The sequence below is a fragment of the Silurus aristotelis genome (assembly GCF_946808225.1).
Source record: "Silurus aristotelis genome assembly, chromosome: 9".
In the NCBI taxonomy this organism is placed as follows: domain Eukaryota; kingdom Metazoa; phylum Chordata; class Actinopteri; order Siluriformes; family Siluridae; genus Silurus; species Silurus aristotelis.
The window spans coordinates 6,370,186-6,385,357 of record NC_139582.1 but is presented as its reverse complement, the minus strand read 5'-3'; the positions used below and the strand labels follow the sequence as shown (position 1 = coordinate 6,385,357).

At 38.9% G+C, this 15,172-nt stretch overlaps 1 protein-coding gene across 1 annotated transcript in view; it reads right to left on the bottom strand.

Moving 5' to 3' along the window:
- Nucleotides 1–341: 341 nt before the first annotated feature.
- Nucleotides 342–15,172, bottom strand: part of smad3a (SMAD family member 3a) — a 34,684-nt gene continuing 19,853 nt past the window's right edge. The window contains exons 2-9 of the mRNA XM_083550039.1: nucleotides 14,775–14,968; nucleotides 13,884–14,018; nucleotides 11,569–11,643; nucleotides 11,314–11,364; nucleotides 10,511–10,723; nucleotides 9,462–9,599; nucleotides 8,418–8,562; nucleotides 342–1,595 (exon numbers count right to left, since the gene is read on the bottom strand). Of these exons, the coding sequence (XP_083406165.1) occupies nucleotides 1,472–1,595; nucleotides 8,418–8,562; nucleotides 9,462–9,599; nucleotides 10,511–10,723; nucleotides 11,314–11,364; nucleotides 11,569–11,643; nucleotides 13,884–14,018; nucleotides 14,775–14,968 (1,075 nt within the window). The 3' untranslated portion in view covers nucleotides 342–1,471. The remainder of the gene's footprint in view (nucleotides 1,596–8,417; nucleotides 8,563–9,461; nucleotides 9,600–10,510; nucleotides 10,724–11,313; nucleotides 11,365–11,568; nucleotides 11,644–13,883; nucleotides 14,019–14,774; nucleotides 14,969–15,172) is intronic.

Here is a 15,172-nt window from a genome sequence, read left to right as displayed (position 1 = left end):
GTGCTACTTACTTTCTAAACCTAATCTTTATCAGCTGGAGGGGTGTATTTTTTTTTTACTTGTTGTTACCACAAAGAATTTCCACACATTCCTCTGTGCCGAGAAAAAGAAAATCACTTATAATGGACGTCTAATGACATTTATGGAATTCCATGAGTACCACCCTGGGAAACCCCTTCGTTAGCATAAAAAAAACGTTAGCATTTTCTACCAGTTCTATTTGTTTTTCTTCCTAAAGCAGTCATGATTCACGTTCAAACATTTTGTAAAGTTTGCTTCATGGAGCTTCACGTTTTCAAAGCTGATATTTCAATAATAAAGTAAATTAATTAAACGTGTGCTTTTTTTTTTTTTTTTTTTTTGCTACAGCATTTATTTTAATGATTTGAACTTCAAAGTGTGAATTTTACTGTGTGAGGAAAAAAAAAAGAAAAAAGATTTGATTAAAAAGTATAATTTCCATATAATTTTTGGTAAAATACATAGTTTCTTATAGTAGAGGTGTCAAATGATGTGATATGTAAATATAATTTTCATTCTGTGTTTTTGTTGAACGTAACGGGGTTTTCCCAGGGTTCCATACACACGTTTGAAAACACACACACAATACCGCTGCACAGACTAAAACAATACTAGAAAATTACAGCCTTTGACTGAAGAAATTATGAAACTGTTCTATGACCTGTGGCATTAACCGTTTTTCTGACACCGCAACAGCTGCCACCTACTTCAAAGGTGAGTTTTGAGTAAACAGGCTTTCTGTGTGTGCGTGTGTGTTTTTTTCACTACAGGGAGACGTGTTGAAAATTCATGTCTGTAGTAACCACACCTACACTTCAGATGTGGTGAACAGACATTAGGTTGGAAAATGTGAGTGCATTCCTAACAATTAATGATCATAATTTGACTTTTTCATTTGGAGGTTTTTGTTTGAATGTGCACATTCCTGGCATGAGACTCCAAAAAAAACAGTAAGGATTAAATAAAATGGCAAGCATGCAGGTGACAGAAAGACACCCAGGATGAGTCATAACCTCACATCAACATTTGTAAAATACTACATTTTGAGCTTTCTTCTGTTATTTTGTTCAAACGAAAATGAACCGAAATATAGACAACTTGTATGTATTTAAAAAAATCCATTTTACTGTACACAAAAAGACAACAAATAGGGGAAATCTACAGTACACATGATCAACCCAATGGATTTGGTTCACCGAAATCCAAGGTGCTAAACAGAACATCGATGATAAACGATATGGACAAAGCAGGAGCAAAAATTGCACTGTTTATTACACGCTTCCTTTTTTTGAGATCAACGTGTGCGAAAGTGCTACTGAAAGTGGTGAGTGTTGGTAAGGCTCTAGTTTCCGATTTGGCTTTTAGGATCTCGTTTCCTACAGGAATATGTATATGTTGGTGGGTTTTTGGTTTTTTGGCTACTTCCTGTGGTGTTATTTGAAGGATCTTCCTAGGACTCGCTGGAGCAGCGGATGGAGGGAGAGCCCATCTGGGTAAGAACTTTGTCAAGCCACTGCAGGGGTCCGTTTAGGTGCAGCTCTATCCAGCAGGGGGTGCTAGTAACCGTCTGCCGCCTACAGAGCAGAGTGAAGGCAGATAAACACATCAATAAAAACAAAAGTGCTGTTATTTAACAAATTAATGCATGTAATCAAGGTTGAGGTGAAAAAATTAAAAATCTATAACTTGGAAGGAGTCTCCAGTGTCAGTGGTTAGAGACAGAGCTGTTCCTTTAACGTTTTTCACCATGGTTTATTTTATAATAAAACGATAAAATGCATTTTTTGGTTTTAATTCAGTTGTTCTTCAACTGAATTAAGAGGGAGGTGCATTCTGAAGCCCCACCTGTCCTCCATCACCCCAAAAAATAGTGAAGAAATACTTAAAGTTTAAAAATGCCTAATTTATTGATACATATCAAGTTCTAAATCAAAAACACCAAATAGCATCAAATTCAAAATAAAGAAAATAAAAGTGTTTATACGTTTATATGTTGGGCACCCTAGCTGATGTTTTAATATATTTGCATTAATTACCTAGTTGTTTGTGGTTGCTTTAAGTGTATAAGCTTTATTTTTAATAGAGGAAATCGTAAATAAATCCTGCCTTTCATTGCGCCCCACCTGTCATGTCTTTATTGCCCACTAGAGGGATGCGCCCCACACTTAGAGAATCAATGGTCTAATTCAATTCAAAAAAGAAAAAACAGAAGCTGGTGAGAGAACGGCTGTTTACAGCTGCTATAATGTAAGTGATAACAGGAAATTTCTCCAACATTCAACAACATTAAACATAACTATATATTTACTATACTATTCAGCTTTTTTTAAATAAAGAAAATATATATAAGTTGTTAAACCGCCTAAAGAAGGGTGCTAAAGCTAATGTCTCACATCATCCTGTCACGTTTTATGCTGTACTAATTACAGCTACTAATCTCAAATGGTTTTCTGTAGGTAATAAATCAGCAGGTCACGACACACAGCTGAGTGACTTTAGTGTGTCTGGATTTGAGCTCAGTCTGTGTGTAAACTCTGCTCTACACGACTCCAGGCTCTCACAGGGACCACCACCACTGCCAAACACACTCTCCTACATTCCACTCTGATTACACAATGGCCCAGTCTCTTTCTCTCCATTATACACACACACATACACACTCACATAAACACCTTGTCTCTGGATCTCAGAGACCTTGAATCTTTGCTTCACCTTACTCCTTATTTATTTCTTATTCTGCTCTTCTCCTCTCTGTCTGGATTTTTATCTCTCTCATAATCATTTACTCAATGTCTCACAACACACACACACACACACACACACACACACACACACACACACACACACACACACACACACACAGTCCAAATCCGTCTAATTGCGGTTTCCGCTCTGTGTTCCTAATTGGCTTTAATAGCTGCTTTGTCACTTGATGAAATGTCGAAACAAAGGCAGCTCTCTCGCTCTTTTCCAACTTGAGTCTCTCTCTCTCTCTCTCTCTCTCTCTCTCTCTCTCTCTCTCTCTCTCTCTCTCTCTCTCTCTCTCTCTCTCAGATGCAGCCGACTATTTTCTTTTAGCACACTTTAACTCCTTCATGTCTCTAAATGACTCTCAGACTTTAGTCAGCTCTACTCATCCAAACGCCGCCGCAAAAATCACTGTTGATCAAAGCGAGGAAGAAGATGTGCAGGGTGGCATAGGAACACCCTGAGAACGAAGAAAGAAAACATGAGGAAAGATTAGAGAGTGAGAGTGACAGACGAGATGAGGCCCTGATTTAAAGGGATTTATAGCCTGAACTTCGGGTTTACGGTTTTGTACTGCTTCAAATTATTCTTATTCAAACTGTGAGCAGAATAAATGACTCACTGGCTGCACTAATGGAGAGGAACATTCTAGGCCTAGTACTGCTCGAGGCGTAGTGCTTCGTGGGGAATTTAGTTTAATATGCGATCGGGGTGAGGAACTCTTTAAGAAACCCAGCCATTAGGGTTGTACAAGCCAGTGCACTCTTAGTGCCGATTCCAAGTCCGGATTAATAGTAAGGGCATCCAGTGTAAAACATGTGCCAAATCAAACATGCGGATCACAAACCAGAATTTCATACCAGATCGGTCGAGGCCTGGGTTACCAACAACCCCCACAGGTATTGTTAGCCAACAGAGTACCAGTAGAAATTAGGCTACTGTTGGATGAAGGAGGAGAAGGAGAGGAGGACGATGTCTACAAAGACAGTAGGGAAAGGAGAAGTGTAGGAGATTTAAGGTTTTGGTTGGTACTTTAAATGTTGGTACTATGATTGGTAAAGGGAGAGAGGTAGCTGATATGATGAAGAGGAGAAAGGTAGACATGTTGTGTGTTCAGGAGACCAAGTGGAAAGGGAGTAAGGCCAGGAACATTAGAGGTGTTTAAACTGTTCTATCATGGTGTGGATGGAAAGAGAAATGGTTAAGGGGTGATGAAGGAAGAGTACAGTAAGAGTGTAGTGGAGGTGGAGAGTTTCTGATAGGGTGATGAACATGAAGCTGGAAGTTGTAGGAGTGATAATAAATGTCATCAGTGCTTATGCTCCACAAGTGGGTTGTGAGATGGAGGAGAAGGAAAAATTCTGGATTGAGTTAGATGAAGTGGTGGAGGTAATTGGGGCAGATTTCAATTGCTATGTAGGTGAAGGGAACAGAGGTGATAAGGAGGGGATGTGTAGGTATGGTCTTAAGAAGTGGAACATGGAAGGGCAGATGGTGGTAGAATTTGCTAAAAGGATGGAAATGGCAGTGGTAAATACTTCTTTTAAGAAGAAGGAGGAGCATAGGGTGAGGTATAAGAGTGGAGGAAGGTGCACACAGGTGGACTACATTCTATGCAAAAGATTCAACCTAAAGGAGTTTGGGGACTGCATCGGATGGTGGTCTGTAAAATGGCTTTGGAGGTGAAGAAGAAATAAAGGAGGAGAATAAAGACTAAAAAAAAAAAAAGTGGAAACTGGTGAAAAGGTGCTGGATGATTGGCCAACTACTGCAGAAGTGATAAGGGAGACAGCTTGAAAGGTACTTGGTGTGACATCTGAAAAGAGAAAGGAAGACAAAGAAATTAGAAAAGTAGGCAGGAGTACAAGCAGCTGTGGCAGCAGTTAAAGAGGGATGTGGTGAAAGCAAAGGAAAAGGCATATAAGGAGTTGTATGAGAAGTTGGACACTAAGGAAGGAGAAAAGGATTTGTACCGACTGGCCTGGCAGAGGGACTGAGCTGGGAAGGATGTGCTGCAAGTTACAGCAATAAAGATTGCAGATGAAACTGCTGACTAGTGAGGAGAGTATGTTGAGAAGGTGGAGGGAATATTTTGAGAAGCTGAAGAATAGGGAAAATTAGAGAGAGAGAGAAGGTTGGACGATGTGGAGATGGTGAAGCAGGAAGTGGATAGGATTAGTAAGGGGAAGTGAGAGCAGCTATTAGGAGGATGATGAAATACCGTTAGAAGCATGGAGATGTTTAGGTGAGATGACAGTGGAGTTTGTAACAAGATTGTCAAACAAGATTCTGGTAAAAGGATGCCTGAGGAATGGAGAAGGAGTGTTGGTAATGATTTTAAGAATAAGGGAGATGTGCAAACCTGCAGTAGCTACAGGGGAATAAAGTTGATCAGTCACACCATGAAGTTATGGTTAAGAATAGTAAAAGCCAGGCTGAGAGAAGAGGTGACCAGTTGTGAGCAGCAGTATCGTTTCAAGCCGAGGAAGAGCACTACAGACGCAATATTTGCTTCGAGGATGTTGATCGAGAAGTATAGAGAAGGAGGTGTTGCATTGTGGGTTTGTGAATCTAGAGAAAGTGGGAGTTGTGGTATTGTATGAGGAAGTCTGGTGTGTCAGAGAAGTATGTGAGGGTGGTGCAGGACATGTATGAGGACAGTGTGACAGCAGTGAAGTGTGCAGTAGGAACGACAGACTGGTTCAAGGTGGAGGTGGGACTGCATCAAGGATCGACTCTAAGCCCTTTCCTGTTTGCAGTGGCAATGGACAGGTTGACGGACGAGGTCAGACAGGAGTCTCCGTTGACTATGATGTTTGCGGTTGATATTGTGATTTGTGGTGAGTACATGTGTGTGAATGAGCGGGAGGGCAGTGGAGTGGTGCGGTTGCAGGAAGAAGAGTTTAAGTACCAGGGATCAACAGTGCAAAGTAATTGAGAGTGTGTTAGAGAAGTTGAAGAAAAGAGTGCAGGCAGGGTGGAGAAGAGTGGCAGGAGTGATTTGTGATAGTGGGGTATAAGTATAAGGGAAAGTTTATAGGACTGTGGTGAGACTGCGATGTTGTATGGTTTAGAGACAGTAACATTGAGTAAAAGACAGGTGGTGGAGCTGGAGGTAGCAGAGCTGAAGTTGGTTGGTTTGAAAGAGGCAGATGTAGCGGACAGAGTAGTATGACGAAAGATGATCCACTGTAGTGACCCCTAATGGTAGAACTCGAAAGAAGTAGAAGAAGAAAAAGGTGAAGGACTCTTTAAGTATTCCAACAAAAATAAGTAATAAATCGTCTTCCTCATACTTAATCTTTGAAATTAAAAGTCGTATATTTGAGCTCACAGATGCCAAGACAGCAGCCTGCTCAATGTATAAGAAAAATGGCAGATTTATAGGAGGGCTTTTTATTAGGAACACGATGTACACCTTTTCATTCAGTTATTTTTCCAATTAGCTGCTAGCAGTGTACTACATAAAATATTAAAGTTAACATTTTTTTTTGTTTGTTTTTCACATGGTAAATGATCTCATTAACAATGAAAAATCTCATCGAATCAGATCATGAGTAGTGCCTTTTAACTGCTTTTTGTGTACGAGAGCTTTCAAAGTCTTGAAAGTGTTTTTTGATGTCCCACACCTGTTTCATAAAGTGTTAATCCTGCCACATGACTCAAACGGACATGTTTAATTATCTGCTGCCATTACAGCATAACATTATAATGTTGTGAGAATTAAAAACTATTTCAATATGACTGTAACAGGTACCTATTCATTTATTAATCTAAATGATCAATGGTAAAGGTTCTGGATTACTGATCGGAAGGTCGGGGGTTCACGCATCGGTATCGCCAAGCTGCCTTTCCTGGGGCCCTTGGGCTTAACCCTCTGTGCTCCAAGAGCGCTGTATCATGGCTGACCCGGCACTCTAATGCAAGCTTCCTAGCATCACTGGAATATGTTAAGATTACTCAGATCTCATTTGTTAAATATTTCTGTCACTTATGATCTTGTCTCTGTTCTTGTCTTTGTCTTGGTACTTTGCTACCACCAATGGCTTCTCTATCTAAAGCTGTTTACAGACCCATGTGAGAATGTAAGAGAACTCTGGGGTTAGGTATGCACTCGGCCATAATGATCAAGGACATATCTGAGTTGGGTGTGCATATGGAAACTTCCATCAGTTCAAGACCAGAAGCTTAGCCTGAGAATGAAAAAGAAAAGCAGATTTTCTGTTTTTTCTTTAACTACTATTACAGACGTTCCAACACATGGCAGATCAGGAACATCATATTATAGCGTATTTTTCTTTCCCGACTCAATAATTTTTTATTAAAAAAACAACAAAAAAACATAGGCGTGTATTTTAAAAATGTTTGGGGGAAAAAATGTAGGCGCCACTGAGAGAGAAATAAGGAGAATGAGAGTAAGGGGAAATGCCTGTTCAAAGGACAGACTTTCTCTGTTTTTATTCTTTCTTTCTTTCTTTCTTTCTCTTTTTTTTTTTGTCTCACATCTTTATGGTGAATTTCCGAGTGGAAATCCTCAACTGGTTTCAATTATGGTTAGTTCCAACAATAGATGAGAGAGAGACAGCAAAACACAAATGCAAATTATTGAAAGAAAGAGAGAGAGAGAGAGAGAGAGAGAGAGAGAGAGAGAGAGAGAGAGAGAGAGAGAGAGAGAGAGAGAGAGAGCGAGCGAGAGAGAGAGAGCAAGAGAGAGCAAGAGAGAGAGAGAGAGAGAGAGAGAGACCAGAAAGCTCTTGACACTTCTCAGAGGAGTGTGTTGTCAGAGCTGTGTTACTTGCACAGACCGAACAGTTTACATGGCTGGTATGCTTATCTACGCGCCTTAAGGTGTTCATCGAGTGGAGATTCTGGTTGTAACACTAAAACCATCACCAAGAAACCAGACAGATCGGACAGACAGATTTCCACCCACATATGACTGTGTGTCCACTTCCAACTCCACCACCATCAAGTTTGCTGATGACACTGTTGTGGTGGGCCTGATCTTTACCGGCGAGTAAACGTCCTACCCAAAGGAGATTAAAAACCTAGAGAGATGGTGCCGAGAGAAGAATCTTCTTCTGAACGTCAGAAAGACTAAGGAGTTAATAGTGGATTTCAAAATTAAGCAGAACTTTTTTCTGCTGTGGAAAGAGGTTCCGTTCTTGAAGGCAAACACCAAGCATCTAGTACCTAGAATTCTCTCTCTTTCTCACTTTTACCTTTTTGCACAATTATTTTATATATATATATATATATAGTATTAGATTTTTTACCTTATTTTTACACTTTAGTACACTTCATACTTTTAATATACTTTTATACTTTTTAGATTTTACTTTACTTTACAAATGTATGTTTACATGTAGGACAGTCATTATAAGCATTTCACTACATGTCGCACTCTGTATTAATGTGTATGTGGCAAATAAAAATTTTAATTTGAATACACACACATTCAGCTCATTCACTAAATCCTAAATTCAGACAGTGGAAACAATTTAAAACTTCATTAATATTTATACCTACTAATGTTTCACTGGGTGGATTTCAGAAACACTTCTGACTGATCATTAACCAGATTTTACGTATGAGAAAATCTCACGTTATATTTGATTGGTGGCTCAGGTGAGACAGATTAGACTCACCTGTACTCGGCTCCCCAGCCCTTGACAAAGCTCATGCGGATGGTGCACATGCGGGTCAGCTGATACACTGCCTCAAAGCCTTGGTTTACCGACTGGGCCAAAAGAGCTGCAAACTCTTGATTATTGAAGATCTTAAGATTACAGCCTAAGAAAAAAATGCACACATAAAATATTACAATTACACGTTTGCCTGAGAGAGGGCAGACATATCAATACAATATATATATTAGTATATCAATATTATATTATATATTGATATATATTAATTATATTATGATGCATGAATCATGAGTATAGACTTGATACATGATATTTATCTATACAATACAATACAATACTATACAATACAAGTCTGCTGAAAATCAATTTCTTTTGCAATATGCTAATTTATAATGCCTTTATTTTTATAGTTATATAAAATAACATCCATAAAAGTGAATGTAACAAATAAAATCTGTAAACATTTGAATATCTATGATGTCACAAAAAAGGTATTATGAGGTCATTTATCACGATACTGATCTTAAACTGATAATGATATTATTCTGCAGCTGTAACACTGACCAGCTGTAGCTGACAAGATCTTTTCCTTTTGTGTTTAATAATATTGTTTTAACCTTGGACATCCACCCTAAGCTATTACTTCAACAAAGTTAAATACCAAATTAAATGCTGTATGTTTATTAAAATTGTATCTTCAAACTTTTTAAATTGCTTTACCCTTAAAAAAAAGAAAACAAATACGAGACAGAGTTGGGATTTGTGGCCAAAAAAATTTAATATTGCTGAGTTATTGCTGGCTTATTAATTGCTCATTATATCGTTATAATAATTGACTATAATCTTGCATACAATTTAAGTACATATTAAAAAGGAAGAAATCAAGAATATCCACAGCCGGAAACCCAAGAGAAAGAAAGACTAGTTTTTTTCCAAACCCACTTTGGTGAAGTAACTAAACTTGATGTAAAAAAATAAAAAAGATGATTTATAATCTAAAAACATATTCGACATTTTGAGTCAGTGGTTTAGCTTGTCTCTGACCTGGGGGGATCTTGCAGACGGTGGCAGGGTGCCAGCCATAACGCTGGTTGCAGTTGGGACTCTGAACAAAGATGGCGCTGTCACTGAGACACTCAGCAAACACCTCGCCTCCTATGTAGTATAAACGCACTCCTCGGCCTAAATAAGTACGCGCACACACACGCACACAAACACAATTATCGTATCATATTACCCTTAAACAACATTAGGTATAGACAGAGCTAAAGGCAGAAACACAAATGGTGGTCATTTCCTTGAATGAACTCAGTGTATTAATAAAATCATTGGTCCTTTTCCATTTTTATCAAAGACACAGCAATAATAAGCAGTGGTGGACAAAGTACACAAACAATGTACTTGAGTTAAAGTAGATATACATTAGGTAATATATGACTCAAGTAAAAGTAAAGTAAACTTTAACTTGAGTAAAAGTACGAACGTATTTGCCTTCAAATGTACTTAAAGTATCCAAAGTACAATGATATAAATAATATACGGTTACCATGCAATAAAATTACTCATACTGTAAAATAGAATTTTGGTTATACAACACACCCCTCACACTAACTATTATTTATATCGAATCAGATTCTGTTTAACACTGTGAACACCAATTCACCATGCATTTTGTCAGCTGCAAAACAATTCAGGTCAAATTTCCACGAACTTCAGTTAAAAAAGCCCCACCACTCTATTTGGAAGATGGAAATCTTTCTAGAAAACTAGTGCGTGAAGCACTTTGAACAATCAAACTAAGGCTCAGTGGGAAAGTGAAAATCACTAGTAGGGTAAGGGTGGAAAAAATCTCTTTTCCAGCTAAATCTGATAGCAGGAATTACTCAGTAGCAGCAGTGCTTTTATGCTCAAAACATGCTCATCATCTGAACCATAAAACGTGCTCTAAGTGCTGGCTTTCCTATAAAAAATGGCTAGTATGATCATGGGTGAAATATTGCTTGAGATGTCTATCTTGTCTATGTCTAATCGAGGATTATGTCTTCAGGTTTTCACGCTCTCTATGTGTATGACGTTTGGAAGTCGGAGTGTACCGATGTGTCTGCGTGTGAGCTCCACAGCAGCGTTGCGGTTAATATTGGACAGGAGGCCCAGGCAGAAACGCTCTGAGTTGGATGGATCGGTAAACCCATCTACTGTGAGAGAGGGCTGGGATGCATGGAAGATCTCCCCCACTCGCTGGTTCAGCTCATAGTAGGATATGGAGCACCAGAACGCTGGCTCACAGTACGTCACAGGCTGCAGGTCTGACAGAGAGAAAGGAAAAAGAAAAAAAAAAAAACAATAGAATGAAACAAATCAAAACCAACAATTCAAGATGTTAGAATAGTTTGTAGCAAAAAGGGTGGAGCTCTGTGACTCAGTTATGTTAATAGCAAGTGTAGATTCCCAGAAAAAGAGCAATGGAAACACCAGCATTACTCGGGCAAGAAAATTATTGCCTTACACTGCCAGCTTCATAAACACACTGCAATTCCTGTAACTGCTTCAGAAAGGGAAAAAAGAAAAGAAAGAAAGAGCTACAGGAAATGGGCTGGAGAAACAAAACCCCTATGTGTGGCTGCATGGAAGTATGCTGTTTATTATTCCAGCACCATGAAGGAAGACAAGCCCTGGGATCTTCACTTCAGATAATACGCAACAGAATACTGTCATGCATGTAAAGTGTGTGCCGTGTTTGTCCGAGTGCTCATACAGAGATCAGACCGAGCGGAAGACAAAAGGTGCATTCAGCTGTGGCTTCCTCTGGATCGGTGGAGGAAAGAATTCATAACACAAATGTACAAACACACAAACATATAAAAAACAAATATACACATTTCATAAAAAATCCTACCCAAGGTGCTCGGGGGTGGAGATAAAGAATTTGGTGAAAGGCTTGGAGATCCTACAAAACAAAAAAATGAAGCAGATGGTTAGAGATGAAGAGATTTCACTTCATAAAAGTGATTAAATATGATGGATTGCACTGACAAGTACGTCCAAACGCAATCATTCTCATAGGCTGAGCTCTAAAATATGACCTCATTTCATGAGACAGTGTTAAATGCTTTACATGGGATGTTTTTATACGTTGATGATGACAACTTACCTGTGTCCATGCTAGGGTTCAGGGAATAGTCACTCGTCTCCCCATCCTCACTGAGGTAGCCTGGAGGAGGTGTTTCTAAAAAAACAAAGAAATAAATAAAATAAACACACTCATTAATATATTAGTGAGGTAATAGTGCATTACAAGTAATGAATACTGAATATGAACCTTAACCTGAGTAACCAGACTTGTTATATTACTATTGTTATATTATAGATATTGTTTCCACAATAAGATATACAGTTCACACACACACACACACACACACACACACACACACACACACACACACACACACACACACACACACACACACACACACACACACAAAATTTTAGGTCATGCAGGTGCATAAAAAAATTTATTGCAGTACATCTATGGACACATTCTTTGTGTGTTATAGACCCATCTGCTGAATAATTCCTCTCTCGCAGACAGATTTTCCACGTAACATTAATCAATATTAGGACACATTCATTTAGCACAAACTAGGGCAGTGGGTGCGGTGAGACAATTCTCACTTCCTGCCTAAAAGTCTTAAATTAAAATAAAATTTAAATGTTGTGAGTTCAAATTCCAGCCATACCGAGTGGTCACTCCTGGGCCCCTGAGCAAGGCCCCTTAACCCCATAGTTGTATGATTCAGATAAATGTAAGTCATTGTAGATAAATGCATCTGCTAAATGCTATAAATGTAAATGTAATGCCATCTCCAGGAAGATTTGGTATACATGAATTGGAGTAAGAGATCTTGAGTGGCCTGCTATAAAGCCAATTGGAATTTAATGTGGAATGTAAATGTTAGAAAAGCACATATCAATCTTATGGGCAGGTGTCCACAAACTTTTGTCCATATAGTGTATGTTTCATCATAAGAAATATTTATTACTTTAACTAAAATAAAATCCAGCACCTTGAATGACCCCCCACCAACACACCCACCACACACACACACACACACACACACACACACACACACACACACACACACACACACACACACACACACACTCACATAGGACCTGCTAACAGGTGTAGCACTCAGTATGTATGTGACTCATTCTGTCTTTCCTCAGACCGAACTTCCTGTTTGGAATACGTTTATTTTCAATAGCAGCTGTGCAGCTCTGCCCTGTCTCGGAAATTAAAGTCAACCTTACTGTAACTGACCACTTTTCCAAAACCTGAATTAAATACCGATCTGGTGACGCAAATGAAGAGCACATCCCAAGTGAAATCTGCGAAATGCAGCACAGATTAGATCTTTCCCACAAGCACTGTACCATTTCACACAGTTGGGACTCAACCAGGAGCTCATTGTCAGGGTTTTATTTACTACAGCCCAACCATGTCTTATAGCACTCACACCTACTCCAGTAATTTACTTAGTAAATGGGTGTAAATTGATACTCGTGCATTTAAATTTTTTCTAACAAATTAAGTTTTTTTTTAATTAGTGTAAAAGTTAATTACAGACCCTCTCTATTAATCTAGCTCGCAATTTTTTTTTAGAATTATCACAGATAAACATACTATTTGTTTGCTATAGTTTATTCAGTTAATTTTGCCTACTGTTGGATAATAAAAAAATAAATACATTTCAAATAGAGGCTCAGATACTGAAATCCTACCTGTAAGAAACACGTTAGCAGGTAATAGCTAACTGATGAATTGATAAATAGTGCATGCATGTATCTGTGTATGTACTTGTGCTTTTACAATAGGTCAATTAAATCGTGTATGACTAGATATTAAGATTACAGTAAGGTGTGTGTGCGTGAGTGTAAGTGAGTGAGAGAGAGAGAGAGAGAGAGAGAGAGAGAGAGAGAGAGAGAGAGAGAGAGAGAGAGAGAGAGAGAGAGAAAGAAGGAGACAGTATCTGGTGCTTTCTCAGACTATTCCCTGTGGCTTCACTCTGTGTGTGTGTGTGTGTGTGTGTGTGTGTGTGTGTGTGTGTGTGTGTGTGTGTGTGTGTGTGTGTGTGTGTGTGTCTGCAGCAGTGTTCACGGTGCTCGTCCTTGCTGGCATCTTTTAAATGGACTCTGCTAAACTCTTTCTTTGTCTGCGTTTTCTGTCTCTGTCTGTCTCTGCCAGCTCCTGTCCTGTGCACAGCCTCATTCAGCCTCATTCAGCCTCATGTAATGAAATCAGTTCATGTGCTCAGAGCATTTTGTGGTTATAACTTTAACTTTTTCACTTGCTAGAAGTTTTTGTAGTTCATCCCTCACAGGTGCTGAGAACCAGAATCTTGGTCTTAGTCTAAAGGCAGCAGAGCTTCTATAATTAATGGGATACATGCTTTCTCATACTCTTACCTGCAATGTAGTTGCTTGGTGGTTCAATGCCAGCGGGGAAGTTGGTGTTTTCAGGTATGGAGTGACTGTAATCATCCAGAGGAGGAAACTCACTGGGAATCTCAGTGTGCCGAGGGACCAGAACTGGTGGAAGAACTGCAGAACAGGGATTTTTTTTTCATCGACCAAAAAATCTTATATAAAAAGGCAGCAAAAAAACTTTGCTTTTGTGACATTAGAAACTACTACCAAACACGTTGTGACTGTGCGTGACTGGGGGGCTTGGTTATATGTAGAGGTGTCCTCGACTAAGGATTTGCAAAGTTGAATCAGATTGGACAAGTCTTGCTTAACTAATAGTGGAATAGTGTGTGTGCACAATATCAAAGCAATGAAAAACAAACAAAAAAATGAATGTACATAATTAAATTAGAACAGAATTGGGGGGTGGGGGTGGATTTATTCACACGTTAAAAATATTTATTAGAGGCTTCTTTCTTTTCACATCTTTATTGACAACATTATCATAATAGGCTGTATATTAACCTATTGGGAGAAAACCGGTAGTTCTATGTGAAATCAGACATTGTGCACCCCTATATAACTAAAATGGTATGATCCTCGTATCAAAGATTCAACTGTGAGATCGGTAGTCGAAACAGGCTCGAGTTTTCGTCTACTCGGAGATCACCCCTAGTTTTAAGTTCTAAATAAAAAATGAAGACCCCCAGTTATACAGTGCAGAGAACCCATATTGTAGATACTACTAAATATCTCACCCTTATATCTTAAATATGTTTTCACCTCATAGTGCTGTTGTCAGTGTTTTTTTTATTGCCTCTTCCTTTGTCTGCTACTAGTAAACTACTGTTGCTTGATGTCTATATAAACACAGCAGGACATGTCTCTTACCTGGCGTTTCTACACGCTGATAATGGTATGGGTTCACACACACCTCATCCTTCTTCATATGGAAAGCAAACTCGCACAGCTCCATGGCTCTGAGCTCGTGGTGAGACTGAAGGTCGGGCCAGCGCCACAGCCGGCAGTAGATCACATGAGGGAGACCCTTTCTATGAGACACCTGTAACCTTCCATCCAGAGATCTGAAACACACACACGTAAAAAGGTCTAGAAAGATTATTGAGGGGATGCAAAAGAAGTTCATTTACTTAATTTTCAAGCACAATGCTGTAGATATAAGAAGATATAAATATATTATGAAACAAGTTTTCCTTTTGACTGACACCTTTTTCCCCACAGTGAAGTCCAGTGTTTGCTAAAACACACACCATGTTCTTGAGCTAAAG